Source organism: Chenopodium album, chromosome 22, assembly GCF_948465745.1.
Source record: "Chenopodium album chromosome 22, dcCheAlbu1.1, whole genome shotgun sequence".
NCBI lineage: Eukaryota > Viridiplantae > Streptophyta > Magnoliopsida > Caryophyllales > Amaranthaceae > Chenopodium > Chenopodium album.
Window position 1 is genome coordinate 16,610,001 of NC_137855.1, and position 24,651 is coordinate 16,634,651.

Genomic DNA, 24,651 nt, shown 5'->3' on the forward strand with positions numbered 1-24,651 from the left:
TCCGCCCCGCCCCGCCCTTTTGACATCCCTGGTCATTGGCGTCGAGGAATCGTTTGCGCGCTGGTAGCCGGCACGGGAAGGAGGAGCAGTGGCTGAGATTATTTTATTATTTTTGAAGTTTTTTTTGAATAAATAAAATCATTATTTAATAAGATAATGATCCCCACTTAACGGAACCCTACAAATTAAATAGTAGCAAAAGCTAAAACAAGGCATTTTGGTGGTAGCAAAACTCAAAATTTCCTTAAAAATAACTCCATAGTTATTCGAGTCTTTTAAGTCCTCAAGAATATTCCATATTACTGAATTATAAACGTTCATAGAAGTATACATTATTACATAGCTGAAATTGTCGCAAATTGATGTTATCTAATGAGAAGAAGCCGGAGGAATGAAGACAACTTGAGAATTTTCACTGGAGATGAGCTGCAAAAGCTTTCAAGACTTCTTCATAGACAGACTTCTTAAACTCCACAGCCTGCAATGTAAATAAAGGATCTGTTACTTTGTACTCATATAAGATAAAGCAAGATGAGCTAATACAACGGAGTACATACTCTAAGTATAATAACTTGGTCTAACAGAGCAGAAAGCTTACATGCTCCACTACTTCCTCGGGTGTCATCCATGCCCACTTTCCAAATTCAGCCTTCTCAGTGCCATCGCCCAAGAGATTGATTTCATCCTCATTTCCCAGCAATTTCATTAGAAACCTGCTCGCTTAATCAGAATCAAGTTATCTTTATTGAGGGTGGAAATTTTTAACACTCCTTTCATTTATTGTTATCTGTCCATTTAAACAGCTTTTCTAGTTCCATTTTATTGCACCCCTGTCATCAGTCAGCGAGATAATATGAAACTTTACTTTCAATAATCAATGAAGTATTACTTAGGAGTATCAGTTTCTGTTATTATCTAACAAAACATGTATAACAAATGTAGTGCTGTTCTTATGAATTGGCAGTAAAGCTGTTTCTATGGAGTAACATTGAATTCTTGAACAGAAGATATCTCAGATTTGGTTTAAAACTCCCCCTCATGTCAGAAACAAATGTATTTCAAAAGGAAGAAAATGGGTGTATAAACTCCTCAACCATCTTTAAAGCGTCCCCCCACACTGCCATCCCCCTACCCCCCCACCCCTCTTACATTTCTCATCCCCTATTCTTTAGAGGCACCCCATAGCCATGCCTTGGTGCTTCTCGTATTAGAGAAGTTTCAAGGACCACCCATAGATGTCCCTGTGTATCACAGGTGACAAGACTCAAAAGAAAGTTTACCAAAAATTATCAAGGCTGCAGGCCTGCAGACATAGCAGTTGAATGTCTAACCTGCCTTCCAGCGGATTCAGAGTATGGCAGCATACAAAATGTCCTAAGACGGTAACACTTCTTACAAAAACATTTGCACTAAATACCTCAATCTCACTTTAAAATGCAACTATATTGTCTAGTAACATAAACTTCTGATAATTGGTGATAGGAGCAAAAGAATCTTTTTAAAATATGTTAATTACCAAATGAAAAAAACATTATAAAGCTTTGCTACTTTTTTTTTTTTTTGGGTTTTTCTCATTTGTACCCTTGTGGTTTTACGTTTTCTCACCTGTACCCAAGTTTTTTAAAATTTCTCATTTGTACCCATGAGGTTACAATAATTTATCACACATAACCTATTTCATTAATTAAAATGATAATCCTCTATTAAGTGATCAATTAAAAATAAAAAATAACTAACTATGTTTAATATAATAAAAAAAAATTAATAAAATCAATAAAAAAAACAAAATAAAAATAAAAAAAAAGTTGCAACTGCTGCTTCAGGTGGTTGAGGTGGGGGTGGGGATCGGGTTGGGCGGGGAGGGCTGGGGATTGGTCGCCAGCGGACGGGGAGTGGCCGGGAAGGGGCGGGGGTCGTTAGATTTGGGTGGAAGGGGGCTAATTTGGGTCGGATTTAGGGTGGGGAGGGATGGAAACGGGTCGGGGAGGGTCGCGGGGGTTGTCGGTTTGTGGTCGGCGGGCGGTGGAGAGGTTCGGGGAGGGGTCGGGTTGGTTTGGTAGGGTCGAATATGGTGTTTGGTGTGGTGGTTATGTAGGTTAGGGTTTAGATTCGTAGGGGGTTTTGGTGGTTGGGGAGGTTGCGGCAAGGGGTGGGGGGGTGGGGGGAGATCACCGGAAGCCGACGACCTCGATGGTGGGCTGGTTGCGGGTGGGGGGAAGTTGTCGGGGAATGGGGAAGGTGGCTGGGGTGGTGCAGGGGGGAGGTGGCTGGTGATGGGTTTTTTTTTCTGTTTTATATTTTATATCCTTTAATAAAATGATTTTATTTATAATTAATCACTTAAAAGAGGATTATCATTTTAGTTAATAAATTGGTTATGTGTGATAAATTGTTGTAACCTCATGGGTACAACTGAGAAATTTCAAAAAAAATGGGTACAAGTGAGAAAACGTAAAACCACATGGGTACAAATGAGAAAAACCCTTTTTTTTTTTTTCGGGGTTTTCACCATATGCCCTTGACTTTTTTGTTTATTCACTATACACCCCTGAACTTTTTTAAATTCAACATATACCCTGAGTTTTCACAAAAATACACCATATACCCTTGATGACTAATGATTGTTAATTTCGTCAATCATTAGGGTTAATTATGAACCGAAAACACCCTAAATACATTCCCTTACCCCCGAAACCACCTACATTCCCTTTTCCCACCCCCAAAACTACCCTAAATTTTCTTTTCTCATCCTCTAAAACAATCATACGGATATGGTTATGGAGCTTTGGAGAGGTTTCGAGAGCTTGAGAAAGGAGATGAGTGGTTTTGGGGGATGAGGGAAAAAGATTAAACGTGGTTTCGATTTATAATTAACCAAACTTCAGTCATTTTATTTTCATTAGGGGCATATGGTGAATTTTTGTAACAACTTAGGGGTATCATAACCCTTAGTTTATTGGATTAAAACTCATTAAAGAAAACACTCCAAAGAGAAATTATGACAAACATCTAAAAATCAACACTATTCCCAAGCCACTCCCAACAGCCTTATTCACAAGCTCACAACCCTAAAGGTGAATTCAACAATGATGAGCACCAGAATGACAAAGCAAAACACCAAAAATGGCATATTAAGGAGAGCACTCACCACTTTTGGGCTTGACCCTTCCAATCTGATCCCCATCGATGCCTGAGTTTCTCCCTTACATCTGGAGGGAAATCATAAGTCAGCCAATAGGGAACCTGTATTAATAAAACAAAGTTAAAGTGCATATATGAAATACTTTGCATTAGACTTCGCCAGTTATGCTTAAAAGATTCCAATTCAGCATACTAGGGTTTGCCAATTTGCGAAAAAAAACATTACAAAACCAGGGTTTGCAACCAAAATCTGTAAAAAGTAAAACACTCGAGAACAGATCAAAGCTGTAAATCCATGAAAGTGAAACAAAAACTTAAATTCAAGTTGTTTGGCCTTAAAAGTATTTAAGCTATGAATTAGATCATAGCCGGTCATGCCTAGGAATTTAGATAAAAAAGACGAATTCATGGCCAAAAGCCTTCAGTGCAAAAAATAAGCCTTTACAAATGCAAACAAAAGCTACATCAATAAGCCTGATATATTATCAAAAAAGTTGAGCTTGGATAGAGGCACGTACACATGATAGGCCTATGTATATAAGGATAAATGGGAGATATAAGCATCATTAGCATTGAGTAGAAACGTTGTATTTAGAGCATTTCCTTACCCCTATACTTACACCAAAATAGATATCATGTATCTTTTATATGCTTCTCATTAAGTTTACATTAGTAGATACTGGTATAGCTTTCTCGGCCTCTCCTGTCTATCACTTCATATGTTATTGATAGACATTAAGTACACACAAAACCTAGGAGCCATCACAAAATTCAGAGAGCCATTAAGCCCTCCGTTTGTTTTAACGGAAATATTTTCCTAGTTCTCATTTTTCATTGTTTGGTAAGTAAAGAAATGGAAAACAACTTTCCCAAAGGTAGAATATAATTTCCCATGAGTAGAAAGTGTTTTCCTTCTAAAGGAAGGTATGCCACCTCCCTACTCTTTACATCCCTTACCTCTCCTCTCTCTTCTCCCTTCCACTCCTTTTTTTCCCTTCATGTATAAGTTATCTTGTAGGGAAACAAACAAAGGAAGTCTATTTTTACAGTTGTGTTTTCACTTGGAAATAATTTTCCATGGAGAATCATTTTTCCAAAATTTGTTATCCGTTAAAACAAACGGAGCCTAAATTGCTTTCCAAATTCCCTTGTATCAAGCTCCTACTTCTAAGGAAAGAGTAGTCAACACATGACATGACACACTACACAACTTTAAAAAATATTTTGAAGCATCATCTACACTTAGCTTAGGTAAAACAAAATAGAATCCTAACCTCTCCAAGGACTTCCACTGAAGTTACTCCAGTCTCTTCCCTAAGCTCCCTGATGGCTGCATTTTGGGGATCTTCACCTTCATCTATGCCACCCTGCAAACACAACAGCATCAGCCCCTGGGCTTAACACAATAATCAACACATCAAGAAATGGGTTTCTGCTAGACAGAGAGAGGTAATAAAATTATACTATCATTTGGAGACAACCTAAGGGTTGTGCATGGAATCTTAAAAATCAATAATCAACTCCATTTTTTTCTTTCTTTTTTTTTTAATTATTGAGATAAGAAAACATATTGTAATAAACAACCTAAAAACTGTGACCATGTAGGGGGGCTAGAAATGCCTTAAGAACATGAGGCTAAAGAGAAGCTGATACATCAGTTGGCACTTGCTCACATAAAGCAACTACAGAAAACTCACAACCATGGTAAAACCAATTATTCCTACCCAACCAAAGCACCAACATAGTAGGCCTACCAAACCACATAGATCAGAGTGATTCTAGGATTCACATGCAGATAACCTATCATAAAGAAACATTATCACACGACGCTAAAAATCAAATGATTCCATGTCTCCTCATGAGTAGAAATCTAGCAACCTAGAGAAAAGCTTTCACACACTTGAAAACCTCAACATTCAAAATAAAGTTACAAAAAAACGAAAGGATTGTGAATTGGCTTTATTCACAAGATGGTAGTAAAGGAATACACTCTCCTATCGTGAAAGTATAACAGCCATATCAAAGATTCTCAGCAACTTAATAAGCTACCCCCAACAAACAATCAAGAGGGTCCCTTGACTACCTCTGAAAATGAAAGTTCTATACACCATCAATCATTCATAAGATTTTGATATGAGTATGCCATGCAATTCACAATCTACAACGACAATCAAAGGATACTAAAATGTTGCTCCTCTACAGAAGAAGAAAAGTTAGATTCAGAGAAAATTCAACCAAATTTGGCAAGGTTTACTGGTATTGGCCATACTTTACAAGAGCAATCCAAGTATGTTCGATTTCTAAAAAAGATTACTTATCCGTAGCTTTTCAAGGAATCCTTCATGGATCCCCAAAAAACAATGCATTCTCCTTTACACTCCTTGAATATTACCAATAGAGAAATGATTAATGAATAATGTGAAAGTAACTTCCAAGCACTTGAATGATTATACAGAGCCTTATACCTATTAACGCATGAAATGTGAAAGCACCACCACTTCCTCACTAAAGAGATGTTCTCTTAAATTATATTACAAAATCCAAACATTTTAGTATCCGACAGCTATCAAGATACAAAGATAACGGGGCCTTCGAATCCTTCGATTTAGTAATGTTATGTACAAAAATAGTAGCAGTAAGGTGAGTGATCATATTATGATGAGTGGCTAGGTGGGTTTTAGTCTTGGGTTTGAATAGTTGCTCTATCGATTTTATTTTTTTTATTACTCTTCACTCCTTTTCTCACATGACAGCCTTGGAACATTTCTTTGACTTTTGTTTTCTATGAAGTTTTTAGTGTTTATAATGCTTTTCTTTTACCATTTATATCATTAATAATAGCAATTGGGTACGGTGTAATGGACTGTTATAACTCTCACTAACAACCACAAATTATAGAGAAAAGATTGGCTCTTTGATTAACTAAATAATCTGATTTTGGTAAATTAATTTATAAAGAAGAAATAAGTAAGATGGAAAACTTGACTATTGATTAATAATGGTGGAAGGTTTACAAAGGATAAGTTAATAGCTTAAGGCTATTACTCTCAATAGTGAGTTGAGCTCACAACTCTCCAATGAGTGACTTGAGGTCACAACTCTCAACAAGTTTGTCCACTTTTTGCCTACCTTTACCCACCCCACCCCCCCCCCCCCCCCCCCTCTATCTAATTATATTAAAGCTAAGGACTATAAACCTAATCATATTAAACTTCCCAAATTGCCCCTCCTACGAATAGTGTATTACATTACCGACCCCCTAAAGTTCCACCTTGTCCTCAAGGTGGGTTATAGCCGGCACTCGATTCTCGGTAACGGGCTGACGGCAACATTGATCTCCAAAAATTGCAGAAGGAAAAAAGATAACTGGTATTGGCCATACTTTACAAGAGCAATCCAAGTATGTTAGATTTCAAAACAAGATTACTTATCCGTAGCTTTTCAAGGAATCCTTCATGGATCCTCAAAAAACAATCCATTCTCCTTACACTCCTTGAATATTACCAATAGAATAATATGAAAGTAACTTCCAAGTGCTTGAATGACTATAGAGAACCTTAAACCTATTAACGCATCAAATGTGAAAGCACCACCACTTCCTCACTAAAGAGATGTTCTCTTAATTTATATTACAAAATCCCAACATTGTAGTATCATACAGCTAGCAAGATACAAAGATAATGGGGCCTTTGAATCCTTCGATTTAGTAATGTTATGTACAAAAATAGTAGCGGTAAGGTGAGTGATCATATTATGATGAGTGGCAAGGTGAGTTTTAGTCGTGGGTTTGAATAGTTGCTCTATCCATTTTTGTTTGACTACTCTTCACTCCTTTTCTCACACTAGCCTTGGAACTTTTCTTTGACTTTTGTTTACTATGAAGTTTTTAGTGTTTGTAATGCTTTTCTTTTACCATTTTATATCAACAATAATAGCATTTGGGTATGGGTATTTTCTCTTTCTTTCCCGTTCATCCCCCTCTTAAAAATTAGTAATTACAAGCACTTCATGCAGCAAATTTGTTTATAAAGTTCATGGATATTAATAACCTATACTTGTGACTGTATCAATACAATGAGCTGCATACTTGCATTCAATCAAAAGTTCAAAACAATTGAAATATTGGGTAAAAATGTGTCTAGTTGACCTTGTGTAAACACAATTTGTAATTTTCTTACACTAAAAATAATTGAAAATTTTTAAGGGACCTTAAAGTTTATACGCACGTTTTAGCAGGGCATTCATAGTGCTTCAGACAGCTCTGACATTATCCTTAAAAACTGAAATAATTGAATTTTCTAAATTTGTTTTCAAAACATGCAATATAAAAAGCTGAAATTACCTGAGGCATTTGCCAAGAATCAGGTATATCAAGCCTAGAAGCAGCAAAAATCTGCAAAATAGAAATTAAATCAACAGAAAAAAATAATAAAAAATTAAAAAACATAAAAGGGAGATAAAGAAGAGACCTTTTTAGAGGGGTTGATGAGACAAATACCAACATTTCTTCGGTAACCCTCGGGAGGAGACTCCATTGAAGTGGAAGAAGAAGAAGAAGAAGAAGAAGAGCGAAGAGTGAGGAAGTTGTGAGTGAAGGAGAGAGAAAATGTGTTGTAAGGTTGATGGGTTTGTGAAGAAGAAGAGAATGTAAGGGGTTTCTGCAGAATCTGGAATTGATGATGATGATGATGATGCCGAGTGTTGATGGAGATGAATCTCAGCAAAGCCATTCCACGCTTTGGTAATTAGCCCATCGGAATATAATTGTTCAAGTATTGTTCATTAGGGGCAAAAATGGCATAATTTGAGATAAAAATAAAAAAATAAAAAAAATAAAAAAACCACATTGGTGGGCTAGCTCACCCCTTTCACTTTCTTACGGAGTACTTTTTTACTCCACATCATCTCCACGTCATTTTCCACTACGATGAGTTATCATTGTAAATCACTCTTCTAGTTTTTTCTAGACATGGCAGTCCTGACCCACACCCGATGACCCGACCCATGACCCAAAATTGACCCGAATCTAGTGACTCGAAATTGACCCAAAACCCAAATCAACCCGACCCGACCCATACCCTTTTGGAAGTGGAATTGACCCAACTTTGACCCGAAATGACCTAACCGGGAACGACCTGGCCCGAGATGATCCCACCCAAAGTTAACTCGAGACCCGAAACAACCCGACCTGAAGTTGACCCGACCTTTAATTTGAATTAATTGACCCAAATAGACTCGAAACCCAAAGTCGAGACCCGAAGTCGACCCGAACTTTAACTTGAATTAATTGGCCCAAATAGACTCGAAACCCAAAGTGACCCAAACCAAAATTATCTTATGTCTGAAATAACCAGAATCTATTTAAGCTAAAGACTTGACCTTAGCAAACCGAAATTGGAAAAAAAAACTGCAATCAAATTGACTTAATTTTTTTTTATTAATTTGTAATGTGTAACATTATAAGTAATTAGGTTCGGTCCCGTGCCATGCACGATAATCTACAATTATATATAGCTATAGATTAGTGATTGATAAGAATTATAATCATAAATTAGTTGATGAATAATAAAAGTATGTCATATGTTGATTTTTTTAATTCTAGCTTCTACTACACAACGAAAAGGAAAAAAAAAAAAAAAAAAAAAAAAACTATTAAGTTATGTTTTTTCTTGTTGTAAATCAGGTCTTAAATTATTTTAAAATATGATTTTTAGGTTTATAGTTGTCCAAATTTTTTTAGAAAGATTTGTGAAATTTTTTTATTTTAAATGTAATAATTTCTCCGTACTACATATGAATATGAAATATGTATATAAAATAATATTATTTTTGTAAATAGTTAGTTTCCTTAATCAATACTTTTTTAAAAAAGAAAGAAGAAATATAACTAAGGACACGCCACGCTGGTGTGTCTTTTAGTATATAGTTATTGATTTAATGAATATAGTGAGTTTTTCGTTATAAAATAAATAAATATATCTACAGAGTTGAATTTTACCCAATGCACGACCCGAATAAGACCCGACTCGAAGTTGACCCGAAAATTGACCCGACCCGAACTAACCTGACCCGGTTATTAACCCGGCCCGAACTGACCCAACCCAAACTTGTCCCAACTCGAAGTTGTTTTGGGGTTTTTTGTGTCCCTCGGGAAAGTTACAGCTCGAAGACTGTAGTCAAGCCGCCTGTACCTACAAAACAATGGAAGCTCCGGATGTTCGGAATTCAGCCTCCAACGATTAAGTTAGTACGGGATCGGAGTGAAAAAGATGCAGAAAGTAAATATCTTTTCGGATTTCGAGATCAGGTGTCTCTCTATTTTCGAGAGGGATGGGTGTTGTAATGATTGGAACGTGCCCAATAAATAATGGGGGAATCTCCCTAATTATAGGGTCCTAGAATTGTGTGCCATGTCCAAGGGTTTGATGACCTAGGATTATGGGCTGCGCTGTTTTGCGGTTACCTCGGGAATTGGGCCTTGAAAGACGCCGATTCTTAAAGGCTTATCTGCATGACACGTGTATGTCCTTAGATGGTCCTCTTAGAGACCTTTTTAGGTGACACGTGTCATGTTCTTATTTGGCCATTTGGCGGTGTAAAAATACCTAAATCAGAAGTGTTGACCCCCGATACTCGACCAGAACCAATTATCAGTCGACCCTAAATCAACCCGAAATGACCCGACTTAACCCGAACTTGACTCGATAAGCTTTTGACCCGAACTTGACCCGACCCGAAATGACCTATTTGCTAAGTTTAGTTTTTTCTACAATGGTGAGTTACCCCATAATTCTCTCTCCTACTTTATCAATACCCCACCAATTATTATTATTATTATTATTATTATTATTATTATTATTATTATTATTATTATTATTATTATTATTATATCTCAAAAACAAAAGTCATACAACCTACAACAAATTAGTGGGAAGCCGAGATACAATCTGGGCCCCCACTCCTCTAGCTATTGCAAATCCTACCCTAGTGAAGATATGAGCTGCAGCACGAGCCCCAATGTCTTGCGCCGTCGAGAACCTCTGAATCCGCTTCAGTAACGCAACAACCTCTTTCTCTAATTCCCCAAGCTTTGTGCAAGACTTTTCGAGGATAGCTCAACCCTTAACAAATTTGATGAAGAAAACTACTAAGTCTCGGTGGGATGAGAGGTGTGAGCAATCTTTTCAAGAATTGAAGCGAAGACTCACCTCAGCACCAGTCTTAACCTTACCATCAGGGACTGAGGGGTTTGAAATCTACAGTGACGCATCTAAGAATGGTTTTGGGTGTGTACTTATGCAACATGGGAAGGTTGTAGCTTATGCATCGAGGCAGCTCAAGCAACATGAACAGAATTACCCTACTCATGATTTGGAGCTAGGAGCTGTAGTGTTTGCTCTCAAGATTTGGAGACACTATTTGTATGGTGTGAGATGTAAGGTGTATACGGACCACAAGAGTCTTAAATACATATTCACACAGACTCATTTGAACATGAGGCAAAGGAGATGGCTTGAGGTGCTAACCGACTACAACCCAGACATTCTATATCACGAAGGAAAGGCGAACAAGGTAGCTGATGCTTTGAGTAGAAAGACAAGTCATACAGTGAACTTGATGATTTTAGCCAAGAAACTTTGTGAAGAATTTAGGAAGTTGAACTTGGAGGTTGTAGAGTATGGTCAGGTAAACGCTCAGTTGAATGCAATGTCAGTCAAACCTACCATATATGATGAGATTCGTGAGAAGCAAATGTCATATGAGTGGTTGACCAAGGTGAGAAAGATGAAAGAAGAAGGAGCGACAACTGAATTTGATGTAGATGATAGTGGAACAGTGAAATACAAAGGGAGATGGTGTATTCCTAAAAATGAAGATCTCAAAAGGAAGATTTTAGAAGAATCTCACAACACCCCGTACTCTGTACACCCAGGAGGAGATAAGCTCTATAAGGATCTTAAGCAACATTTCTGGTGGCCGAACATGAAGCGTGAAGTAGCCGAGTTTGTGGCAAAGTGCCTTACATGTCAGAAAATGAAGATACAACATATGAGACCTGGAGGGAAGCTGCAATCGTTAGATGTGCCAGGATGGAAGTGGGAGTCTATCTCTATGGATTTTGTGATGGGATTACCACTTACAAGGGCAGCGAAGAATGCTATTGTAACACCCCAATAATTCTCTCTTTAAACCTCTGAGGACCCTGAACAATATTCAAGAGAATTACTGGCGTGCTACCGCCACGTGTTCAAACGTTAAGGCTTTATCAGAAAATAGCAGCGGAAAAACTAAATCAGTTATAAATAAGTTTCAAAACCAACGAATGAAACCAAATTAAGTCATACAACTTGGAACCATTAAGGCCCTTATTCAAAACCCAATAAAAGTAGTAAGTGATTAAATTCAGTGTTCAAATAAATTCAAACCCAAAAGAAATAGTGTCGAATAAAATCGAATTAAAATAAATTCAAACTTGCAAAAGAAATAAAATGCAAACAACCAACTCTCTACTCAAGATCCCACAACTCTGATGAATGCTGCATGTGTAAGAACCTGTGGTAATTCTGCTCCCCAATATTACAAGTGTAAAAATTGGATCGTCACAGGGTCATTGAAAGGCGAAGGCCATGACCAAAGAAAGACACACAAAGCACGCAATCAGCAAAGCTGAGTACATACAAGCTGCAAAATAAATTAAGAAATCCATAACATGCTACTAATAATCAATCATCATGCATCATTAAATTATAGACTCAACACACGACTACTAAGACTCCATTAATTAATAATAGGTAAATCATTATTTTTATTCATTGGATTACGCAATAGACAAGGTTGTCCAACCCATGCTCCATTTGGAACATCAATAAAAGAAAAACCCCATGCCTCCTTTCGGAAACATCAATAAACATCCAACGACCACGGGCGCGACTCCGTGACCGTAGTTAGTATGAGATCTCACCTAACTCCTAGTTTTGAAAAATATTTGAAATAAGAGACTCGTAGATCAGACGGCCTCGAGAAAAGTACACGGCTAATACCCCATGTACCCCAACCCCTGATTGTCATTACTCCAGAAGTGCACCAATCCAGAGTTTTATTGCTCATCCATCTTGCACTTTACGTGATTTACAGGTTTAGACTTGGTGATGACTCATATGCATAACAATACAATCAATCCAATATCAATTCAATCAAGTAAAGCAACTTTTCAATTTCAATTCTTGATTTATTAGTGGCAAGCAACATTTATTATTTATTCCTTTACTACCTCGGTGTATAAACACCTTGAGTGCATAAGGCACCCCAAACTCTTAACCTTGTCTTATAAGACATGAACCATTCCTTTACTCATCCTATTTCATTAAATCATGAATGAGTAATAATTAAGTCATTTCACCAATCACATACCTTTGCCTCTAAGCGCACCTTGCATAATTAGAACATAACCAATAATTACAATAAGGAATAGTGCACGTCAAAGGAAATTCACAATGTATAACCAAACAATTTAACCCAGTCATCCCTAGACATGCTACTAAGTTCTCGATCCGTCCTTAAACATGCACCTAAAAGCAAGGTTTTGTAACTTGTACGTACCTTGAGCAAACGAATTAGTATGTCACTTTACTAACTAGAAATCACCTTCAATAAACTCCTCTCCTAAGCCAAATAATAACATCTCAATCAATACCCAATCAATCAAATTTACAGCAATACTAACTTACTTTAAAACCTTCAAAATCCAAATCAAACAACACTTTAAAATCTTCCTTTTAGTTAAAATTAAAGGCTTATATATAGTTCTTTAAATTTTCTTCGTAAAAACCTTAAAATACACTCTTATACATGAAATTACAGCAAGTTCAAAGTCTAATAAAAATCTAAAAATTATATAAAAACCCCTAAAATCTCTCTTTTTAATGGGTGATTAAACCCTCTTTATAAAACATCAAAAGTAGTACTTAGAAACTATTTCCAACACTTGAAACTTCAATAAAAACATATATTTATGCTTAATTAACTTTAAACATAATTAATTTTATTAATCAAACTCAAGGATAATATTTTAAGTATGTAAAAACTTCGTTAAAATCAAAAACTGCCCGAAAATCATATTTAGAGGCTGAATTTGGCCTCGAGAGGGTGGTGCTCACTACCAAAGGTAGTGAGTCTTTCTTAAAACGTGGTTTCCACATGGAAAACACTACTTTTTTGTCAAAATCGGATGAGTTTAGAACCTGGTCGGGATTAAAACGGGATTAATATTAACGAACGGAAATCTAAAAATTAAAACACGAATCTATGTGTTCAAAATAATCTGGAATTAAGTTAAACTAATCAGTAGTTATAATCACCAAAATTTCAAAACATCATTACTATAAAAGCCCTAAATCAATTGTTCATAAAAACCCTAAAATCATGATTTTCAATAAATTGAAACCCTAGGTTTATAATTCATAAAATATGAAATTTATAACATAAATATAATCTGAAATTTATAATCTTTATACCATTAAAATATAATTTGATACTAAAAATATAATCTTTATACTAAAATCAAAACCCAAAACAATTAAATTAACATTAAGCAAAATAAAGAAACAAAGGAGGATAAAAATAAGACTAACCTTTTTGTGTGGGAAATTTTTGAAGATTCATGGGATATTTATAGGAGAGAATTATTGTAGGGTAAAAAGAAAGATTGGGCCTCATAAAAATAATGGGTCGATTAAGTAAACAAATGGGTTAGGCTTGTATGATTGGACATAAATTGTAGAATAAAGGTGCATAAAATAATTTGTTCAAATAATTTTCGACCCAGATTAATAATTTGAAACTTTTGAAATTAAATTATGAAAAATAACAAATAAATATTATAAATAAAATAAATTTTCATTTATAAAATATTTAAAAATACGGGGGATTACAGCTATTTGGGTCATAGTTGATCGTCTAACGAAAACAGCAAGATTCATAGCAATAAAGGACACTTGGAATGTGACTCAGTTGGCAGATGCCTATGTGAAAGAAATTGTGAGGCTACATGGAGTTTCTAAAGATACTATTTCAGACAGAGATCCAAGAATTTTATCAAAATTTTGGGAGATGTTTCAGCAAGCATTTGGTACTGTCCTGAAGTTTAGCACAGCGTTTCACCCTGATGGACAGACAGAAAGAACAATCCAAACCTTGGAGGACATGTTGAGAGCTTGTGTGATGGACTTTGGTGGATCGTGGGACGAAAGATTACCTATGATCGATTTTTCATACAATAATAGCCATCATGCGAGTATAGGAATGGCACCTTATGAAGCGTTGTATGGGAGAAAATGTAGGAGTCCCTTGTGTTGGAGCGATATCAGTGAGTCTTTGACTTTGGGGCCAGAAATGATTGAAGAAACAACGAAGCAAGTTAAGCTTATCCAGGCGAACATGAAGGCAGCTCAGGATCGACAAAAGTCATATGCAGACCAGAATAGGAGAATAGTGAGATTTGAAGTCGGGGAAAAGGCTTTACTTAAGGTTTCACCTACCAAGGGAGTCATGCGGTTTGGTAGAAAAGGGAAGTTGAGTCCTAGAGACATTGGCCCGTATGAAGTATTGAAGAGAGTTGGAGAGGTAGCATATCAACTAGCCTTACCCATGGAGTTAGCCAATGTTCATAATGTTTTTCATGTTTCCCAACTCCGAAAGTATGTTCATGACCCTACCCATGTTATCCAACCCGAGACTATTGAGCTAGATGAGACCTTAACTTTCAAAGAGCGCCCTGTAAAAATCCTCGACACTAAAACGAGAAGTACTCGAAATAAGGCGGTAAAGTTAGTTAAAGTGTTATGGTCTAATCAGAATTCTGAAGAAGCGACTTGGGAAGCTGAACATGAAATGAAAAAGCGCTACCCAGAACTTTTTGAGCAGGTACACTGAGTTTCGAGGTCGAAACTCTTAAAGGGGGGTAGAATGTAATACTAACTTATCTTCTATCGTTGTGTGACCCTTATTTTGAGAGCTAACTTTAAAGTTCGAGGACGAACTTTCGTTTTAAGGGGGAGTAGATGTAATACCCCAAATTTTAGAGTATTAATTTTAGAGTATTTTTTTTAGTCAACAATTTCTTTTCAAAAATAAACTTTTAAACTAATTATTATTCTTTTCAAATTGTATGATTATTGTTTTTATTTTCATTTTCGGATTTTTATTTAAAAATTAAAAAAAAAAAAAAACTGATTTTATCAGTTTGTTGTTTTGGATTGAAACAAGAAAACAACTCCATCTTAAATTCAATCTTATCCTACATAAGAGCCTTCTAGATACTCAATTAGTCCCTAACCATACTTTATGTATAAATACACCACTCCATCCCAATTGCCGTGAGAAAACCATTGAACCCTCAAGAAGCCATTTTCCTACTCTATCTTGCGTTGTTCGCTAAAACCCATCACCATAGTTGCCTTGGTATAAAGGTAAATCATGTTTCTTCTCCTCTTTCCATCCATGATTCTAAAGGAAATCTTCTACAATATATATTACCTTCTTAATTCATACAAACCCAAAGAATTGCAATACGAGTTGGCAGAATTATGTTCACCAATATGAATTGCAATCGATCGTCAATTTTAGATTATAACTACTAATTAGTTTAACTTAATTCCAGATTATTTTGAACACTTAAATTCGTGTTTAATTTTAGATTTCGGTTCGTTAATATTAATCCTGTTTTAATCCCGATCAGGTTCTAAACTCATCCGATTTTGATAAAAAAAAAAAAAAAGGTAGTGTTTTCCATGTGGCCAAATTCAGCCTCTAAATAGAATTTTTGGGCAGTTTTTGATTTTTAACGAAGTTTTTTTTATGCTTAAAATTTATCCTTGAGTTTGATTAGTAAAATTAATTATGTTTAAAGTTAGTTAAGCATAAATATATGTTTTTATTGGAAATTACTTGGGTTAGTAATATTAATTGTTGGTTGTTTTCTAAGAAGTGATTATTTCCTAGGAGACTTTTAAGTGATTAAAAGTGGCTCAAAGGATTGTTTATACGAGGTACGTACATGTCTACTTCATTCCAAGTAGTATCATGTTTAGGTACCAAAAGGAAAGAACTTAGTTTCCTGATTAGAGAACACTTTGATGGAAATTGTTTGGTTATATATTTAATTAATTCATGTATTTATGTTTATGAGGCATGTTTTGGTGAATTAATTATGTTTGTATGGAATTATGGATGCAAGTATGTTGAATTATATTGGATTAATTGTTTGTATGGAATGTTGATACAAACATATTCTATTGGATTGGTTGTTAACCACATTTGAATTATTAAAGAATTGGAATTGAATGGCTTAAGTGGAATGAATTTATTAATTATTCCACAAGGTTATTATTTATTTATTTATTACTCAATCATGACTTGTTAGTATGTTGAGTAAAGGTGGATTAAGCCGAATGGCTAGGTGAGTTGACTATGTTCAACAATTTTGGATAATTTGGAAGTTTAATGGAATTAAAGGTCAATTTGTGATGTGATCACCATTGTTCTAAATAAGATTAAAAATGAATCGATGTATGATTGTTATGTATGGTCTTCTTGATTGAGTCGGCTATTAATTAAAATTGTAATCACGTAAAGTGAAACATGGATGAGCAATAAAACTCTGGAAAGCGTGCACTTCTAGAGTATTGACAATTATGGGTTGGGGTACACGGTGGTAGCCCGTGGCTTTTCGCGGCTTGTTTGATTAACATATCCTCTTCTCTTTTGGTATATACATTTTATTTTAGAATGAAAGTTAGATGGGATCTTAGACTAACTTTGTGAGAATGGAGTCGCGCCCATTCTTGCATCGCGCTAAACTTTTATTTCAAATGGACATTTGGGACCAAAATTATTTGGTGGATTGGACAACCTCGTCTATTTCTTACTCCCTATTAAATTAATTAAATAAATATAGTGTCAAGTGTTTGGAATTAGTTGGTAAGTATGTTGAGTCAATTGAATTGTTTAAGTGTGGAGTCTTAATTAATGAATTCACGTTGTATGTTCATTTACTTTAATTAGTTGAGCATGCTAAGTTTTGTGCGTTGTAGCTTGTATGTACTCAGCTTTGCTGATTGCGTGCTTTTGTGTGTGTCTTTCTTTGGTCATGGCCTTCGCCTTTCAACGACCCTGTGATGATCCAATTATTACACTTGTATTATTGGGGAGCAATATTGCACAGGTTAGCTTGATGATGTGAAGTTCGGGATTTGACAATCACATTGTCAAGGGATGGTGTGATTGAGCGTATTCGTTCTTTGTGTCGAACTTATCTATGCCTTGCTATTCATTTATGTTTTGGATTTTGATTATTGGTTTGGTTTTAAATAAGGGCCTTATATGGTTCCAATTTGTAAGCTTTGACTTATTCGTTTTCTAAACTATGTTATTTTAAAGATTTAAGTTTGATTTTCCGCTGCGATGCTTTGATAAAGCCTTAACGTTTTAACACGTGGCGGTAACATGTCAATGGTTCTCCACTATTTTATTTAAGTTAAGTGGTTTGGAAAAGGGAGAATTATTGGGGTGTTACAATCATGCTACGAGTATAATTATTAAAATTAAAAAATACTCCCTCTGTTTTTAAATCCTTGCTCCATTTCTCCATGCGCAGAGTTGTAGGAGAAATTGGAGAAAGTAATAACATATGGAGGTAGTGGCCAGTGGGGTAGTTGAGAAAATAAAAAAGCAAAAGTAGTGGAATAATAGGAGGAGAGAGAGTATTATGTCGGGTCCACTAAGTGTGAAAAATGAATTAAATATTGTAAAAGTTTTCCAAAAGAAAAAATGGAACAAGTATTTAAAAACGGCCGAAAAAGGAAAGTGAAGCAAGTATTTAAAAATGGAGGAAGTACTCCGTATGTCTTTTTGTAAGACGGAATAAAGTTGTCTTAAAATTCTTTAATGTTATACTTTATACTAAAAAAGTAATTATTTTTCTTATAATTAATTTTATCTTACATAAACTTATGTTGTATTAGACTAGTCTCTATAGTATAATGTAATCATGAATCTATACAAAATTTTACATTAAAATAAAATTCAATTAATGAAAAATTAATATTTATCCTTTAAAGGTTTGAAGTAACCATAAAAAAAATTTTAAAAAATAAAGTTACTCTCAAATTAATTGTCTTACAACAAAATTAACGTACACTTGCCTTACACAAAACTTATTAGACGACTTAGGACCTGTTCACATTTACTGAACTGAACTGAACTAATTGGAGCTGAACTCACTGATTGGAGCTGAACTACACTGAGCTGAAATGAATATTTTATGAGAGAAGGAAATTAGGAGCTGAACTGAACTAAACTGATTGGAGCTGAAATGAACTAATTAGAGCTGAACAAGACCACACATGAACATATTTTATCGTATCTATAAATCACAAAAACAAGTCAAAGTGTAAAGTGTGAATAGTGTAAAAGTCAAACGGTGTCGACTAAACAGAGGAAGTATTTAATGAAAGCAAATACCTATATTCATATTTTGTGCAACATTTAATTGAAAACAAACTATACACATTGGCTATGTTCACTTTACATTATTTAAGTTGATAGCAACATATATATTTCATAAACAATAACTTCTATATGTAGCCGGTCGTACTATGTGACCAGCCGGTCAGCCACCATGAGTTATTTTGTTAGTGTAATAAGGATTACTCTATTATGGTTATAAGACTTACTTAGTTAGTAAGGTACGTAGGAGTTAATCTGTAAGGCAATGATAAAGGTTATTTAATAAGTATAATAAGCTCTGTCGGTGTTATAGGGGTTACTTTATTTTTATACAAGCGCCTGCACAGTGGTTACTGGTTAGCCATACATAAAACACGTTTTAGAAATGATTAGATTACATCAAATCAAATAAAATAATGTCTATCCCTCTTTTTTTTTTTTTTTTTTGTCTGTGTGTGTGTGTGTTTCACCCGGTTCATCTTTTGGAAAAATCCGGATTCGAAAATTAATTCTGGGTGCTCAGTTTCCAGTCCCTTCCCAATTGTTATCGCGGGGGATTGAACACGGGTTATTCCTACCAAGTGTCACTACTGCATTTTTTATCAAATGCAACGATTGAAATAAAACTAATGCAACGGTAAAATACAATACTGTTGCAATAACTGAATCTAATGCGACGGCTACTTCATAGCTAATGTAATAATATATTCTAACGCCGGCTACAACGTATTGCAGTAATGCCATGCCCCTATTCACAGCTCTTGTATTAGGGTTCATTATCGTTGCATTAGGGTGGTCATATACCACTCCAGTCGAAAATATAAAAATATTAAATGGGCGCGTTATATTCCCCCCTTTATTTTCCCCAAATTTCAAAACCCTTTATTTTAATTTTTTGTATGAAACCCTAAATAATTTCAACTCAGTGTGACTTCTCTTTTCTCTCTACCATTCGGCTACGATACCACCATTTTAAGATCCAGTTCAAAGCCTCTCAAACACCTTAACTTCCATTGATTTCAGTTGAGAGGAGAGGGATTATGTTGAGAAAACAGATCGAAGATTCTTCTTGTTTAGGAAGGCTTGACAAACGAATTAGGATTTCAAAGTCTAAGTTTGGTTGCAAGTTTCAAGCCCATATTTGAGATTATGATAGCGAATTTCTAAACGGTTGAGCTTGTTCTCGGATTCAGTCAAGGAATATTTGAGTTCAGAAGCGCTTCTAGAATAGTTTAATCGATCACATAAACAAGCAACCACCATTGGCCACAAATTAGGGTTAGCTCTTATTTTTTGAATTGTTTGGATTTTGAGGATTATTCTAATTCTTACTTTCAGGAACTCCAACTTCTCCGTTAAAGTAATTTCAGAGTGACCCTTCCAATCCATTGAAACGACTCATGAGGTGAGATGAACTCTCGGCAATTTTTTGTTTTTTTTTTTCCTATCTTTTCTGCTACTACATATTGCTATGTTGCTGTGGCCCTGCTACTCACCTGTTGTTTCATCCCTTCCTGTCTTTGTGGTGTTGTTATGTGATTGTGTGTGCTAAGGGATGATGATTTGTATAAAGTTAATGCAATTATTAATCGAGCAATTATTGTTTCTAATTAAATGAATTCTGAGTTTTAGTGCGATTAAAATTATGGATGACTACATATATATGTGTAATTGAGATTAAGAATGGCATAAATAATTGATTTTTTTTTACAGCTTTAGAGAATTTAGTTATAAACTAAATCTGAATCTTATTACAATTATAAAAGGTTCTTAACAATTTTCTATACTCGCTGAGCCACCGAGGATCGTACTTTTCAGATTAACTTGGATTAACCTGCTAAATTTTACAGGAGTTTTCTAGTGTCAAATGTTCTCTGTTTTCTATTATATGGCCCTTAGCATGTATGTCAAAGTCTTTGATCCAATACTCTTTATCATATGTATGTCCAGCCAGGACATATATAACTGACATTATTTCATGAATACAAATATGCTTTTATACATGAACTTGCATTGTTGGGTTTAGTAACTATTACTCCTGAAATCAGTTGGTTTATGTGACACAAAGATTAGAAACTATAATGTGGCATGAGCTGCACTTATGTTTCAGCTCCCCTTTTGTCATACTTTATTTGACAAATGTCTCAAAAGTCCTAATGTGTCATATGAGAAAACATATTACATTGGGCTGCTTAGTTTTGCAATGTGAAAAGATCAATTATGCTACCTTGATATTTTTTTGTTGCTTTCAATTACGTATCATGCATATGAACAGGTGGTATACAATTTCAATTACCTATTCTGGAGTTAATGGGCTAGGGAATGTTTATATGTGATCCTGACATGGACGATGCTTTAATAGATGAAAGCTATGACAAGCGTCTGCAGAAAAGTAGCAAGTTGCATCATATATATACCTGAAGCTTATTATTAAGCATAGTTGGATGAGAAAACTTAGCTTGTGGGGTTGTTCTGACTTTGATGTGAGTCCATTTAGTGAAGGAGAAAAATTATGAAAAGAAGTTGATGAGGCAAAGAATGAAGTAATAGAGGCTAAAAAAGAGGCAAAAGAAGCCAATGTGAAAAATAAGGCCCTGACTATGAGAGGCCTTTAGAAGAAAATAGAGGTTATGAAAGGTTTTATGGGAAATATTTATGAATCCTCTAGGTTATGATTTGACTGAAATAAATATAGATGAGGTTTTATTTTTTTATGTGTCATTACATAAATGTTATGAAATTGTAGGTTAATGTAGATGAGGATGAAGATGAAGATTTAGATGTAAATCCAGAAGATGAAATGGAAGAAGATGAAGAGTAGTACGTACTACATATTTGTTGTAAGTTTTAGTGAAATTAATTTTCTAATCTTTCTTTCAATTGGGTAATATTTATTTATGATCATTTACAGTTTTTATTTACTTATGAATTAATGATCAATACCTTTTTTTTTTCATCATTGCAAACAAATATATAATTCCATACTTTTAAAATGGCAGGAGTTTATGCAATGAAGATGGCTAGAGATCAAATTAGAAGCAATTGAAGAACATGATGTCTTTTTTTCAAGCTTATAGTTTCAAATGAAAACTCTTTGTTATTTCACAATATCAAATTTTTATAACTAGTCATGTAATTTTTCAAGCTTAATTACATTTTTGGGATCAATTATGTAATGATTATTAAATTATAAATAAAATCATTTTAGTATGATTTAATGAAATCAACATTGTTAGTCATGTTTTTTTTTTTTAACTTATGTTATATTGATATTACAAATGATTTGCCTATAAATGTACAACGAAAATTATGTCATATATTATGTATTGTGCCTTCCTAAATCATTTATGTCAATTTTTTTTTATTTGCATCTAAATATAATTAACATTTATATACGAAATGATATAATTATACATTGAGACAAATGGTATGATTGTCCTAAAATGAATATGGTATTTGGAAGCAACTTTTATGATGCCCCAAATTATATTTTAAGGCAAAAATTTATAGTTGCCCCTGATTATATATGGTATTAAGAAGCAAACTTTTATAATGCCTCTAATTATATTTAGAAGCAAGATTATATGGTACCTCTAAATATATGGGTTTTTGAAAGCAATACATTGTATTGCCTCTAAAAGAGGCTTTAGAGGCATGCCATCAATTAGCGACAGAGTTATTAGAGGCACTTAATTCTAAAACTAATTAGAGGCTAAATCACTATCATTTGAGGCATTTTGTTCTTGCTTCTATAAGTGATTTTTTTTGTAGTGTATATTATTATGATTAAGAAATATTAATGATTATTAATATTAATAATTATTAAAATTATTTTTAATATTAATATTTATTATAATTATTCAAAAAAATAAATTATTATCATCAATACAATATTAATTATTATTTGAAAATAGAGCAGAGCATATTTCTTTAGAGCAGAGCAGAGCAGGGCAGATTTGATTTGAGCACAGCAGAACAGAGCAGCTCTAAAGAATGGGGCCTAAGTCCCTATTCACTTCACCTTAAAAAATATTCTGTAAAAATAATTCAGTCCAGCAAAATAATTTCTGTTCAGTAAAAAAAAAAAGTTTTGTTTAGTAAAAATAATTAGTATTGTAAAAATCAGTAACTTTTTTTTTTAAAAAATAAAACAGTAAATTAGTAAAAATATTTTCAGTTCAACAAAAATAATTCCATTTCCGTAAAAATAATTTCAGTAAAACAAATAATTTCACTATTTTAAAAATAACTAGATAAAGCCTGTGCAATGCACGGTTTGTTTGAATTTTTTAAAATATATTTTTGTATTTATGTGCTAATATTTGTTACATATTTAGATAAAATTCCTAATATCAAAAAAATAGTATTTTATATTAAATTAATTTAAACTTAAAAATATCATTCGCCAATTTTGCTTGCGTGGCATTTGAATTAATTAGTTCTAAAAGAAATAATCTCTTATATAATTGGCTACAATTAAAATTGATGCACGATTTGTTTGAATTTTTTAAAATATTTTTTTAATTATTATGTGCTAAAATTTGTTATATATTTAGATTAAATTCCTAATAATAAAAGATATTATATAATATATAGTTTATTTAAACTTATATAATTTCATTCGCCCATTTTGCCTATGTGGCATTTGAATTATTTAATTCTAAAAGATTTTAATAATCTCTTATTAATAGGCTACTACTAAAATTTATAATCCTACATGGTGCACTAAGAAAATTAGATCCGCTCTCTAAAGCCTCAGGAAATCTTTCTTATGTGAGAATTTTTCTTAGATGAGAACACTCTTTATGTTCTAAATTTTTACTCGTAGGTTCAAAATTTTAAATATGATGTTCTAAACTTTTCTTTAGGTGTTCTAAATTAAATCAAATGTATTAAATTTAATACTCACATGTTTTAAACCATAAATTAGTTAAGTTTGATGTCATAAATTTTAAATAACTTGTTCCAAAATTTTAGTTTATATGTTCTAAATTTTAATCAGTTCTCATATAAGTATGAATTCTCACATATGGACCTATTCTCACCAGATCCCTTCCCTATATATATACTAGATTAGTCTCGTGCGATGCACGGAAATATAGAGTACATATTTTATGTATTATTACGTATCAAAAACTTATTGAGACATAACCATTAGTTGTAAATGCTAATTTTATAAAATTAATTTTGAAGAAGAACAAACCGAATATGAAAATTTAAGCATATACATAAAATTTAGATTTTTAATATACGAATTTAATTAAACAAATAAAAAATGATTTTAAACTTGTAATGTATACAAGAAAATAGAAAAAATGTATACATCAAAGTATTTTGTTCGATGAAACATAAGGGAAAGATGTATTAGATACCAATAGTTGGTGATAGAATAAAAATAAATAAATTAAAGAGTATAGATAAATTGAGAGGAGGAGATATTAAATTTGAAACCAAAGAAAATATAATAGCGTCAGATTTTTATTTAGGCGGGAAAATTTTTCTTATAAAGCTGCCACATGGGCAATATGATGTCAAAGTATGTGTGCCTATGTCACAATGCCACGTCATCATCCAAAGTATATTCACCACGTAAGCTAGCCTCACTTCATTTAACAAAATAAAATATGCTTTCAACAAGATTCGAACCCATAACCTCTAATATATATAGATAATACTATTACCATCTCAACATGTTTCAAATTTCACATAATATTATAATATTCCTCTCATTTATTAAGTAATATAATTCATTTATTTTTCACAAGATTAAAATATAAATACATATGATGTAAAAAAAACAGGTGACATCATAGGCAACGCCCGAATCACTACACACACTAACTACACAAATTACCGAACATAATTGTTAAATTAAAGCAAGAAGTACACAAATTAGCAACCCGAACGGATTTAAATTAATTATTTTTCTAAATTATTTTTTCTATGAAAACAAGCCAGTCTAGTGTGAAAATAAAAAGTAAACAAAAGTCGTATGAAGCAAAATAA

The 24,651-nt window shown here is 33.7% G+C and overlaps 1 protein-coding gene and 1 long non-coding RNA gene across 4 annotated transcripts in view; one reads left to right on the forward strand and one right to left on the reverse strand.

Moving 5' to 3' along the window:
* The window catches only part of LOC145605949 (uncharacterized), a 23,240-nt gene extending 1,260 nt beyond the window's left edge, over positions 1 to 21,980 (forward strand). Inside the window, exons 3-5 of one of the 2 annotated variants that reach the window (XR_014105168.1) lie at positions 19,984 to 20,050; positions 21,392 to 21,485; positions 21,645 to 21,980. This is a non-coding gene — a long non-coding RNA (uncharacterized LOC145605949). Of the gene's footprint in view, positions 1 to 16,140; positions 16,188 to 17,362; positions 17,595 to 19,983; positions 20,051 to 21,391; positions 21,486 to 21,644 lie in introns of those variants that run through there. The other variant, XR_014105167.1, reaches the window with a different exon arrangement.
* On the reverse strand, positions 242 to 8,211 carry LOC145605615 (nudix hydrolase 26, chloroplastic-like). 2 transcript variants are annotated; one of them, XM_081661686.1, is made up of 6 exons: positions 7,611 to 8,211; positions 7,484 to 7,534; positions 4,416 to 4,508; positions 3,149 to 3,243; positions 558 to 713; positions 242 to 478 (listed from the first exon to the last, which is right to left on the reverse strand). In XM_081661686.1, exons 1-5 carry the CDS (start codon positions 7,869 to 7,871, stop codon positions 578 to 580), a joined length of 636 nt encoding a protein of 211 aa, XP_081517812.1. In that variant the 5' UTR covers positions 7,872 to 8,211; the 3' UTR covers positions 242 to 478; positions 558 to 577. The 2 variants fall into 2 exon arrangements, with proteins under 2 accessions (XP_081517812.1, XP_081517811.1); XM_081661685.1 differs by having other exon boundaries at positions 248 to 478; positions 599 to 713; positions 7,611 to 8,207.
* Positions 21,981 to 24,651: the final 2,671 nt, after the last annotated feature.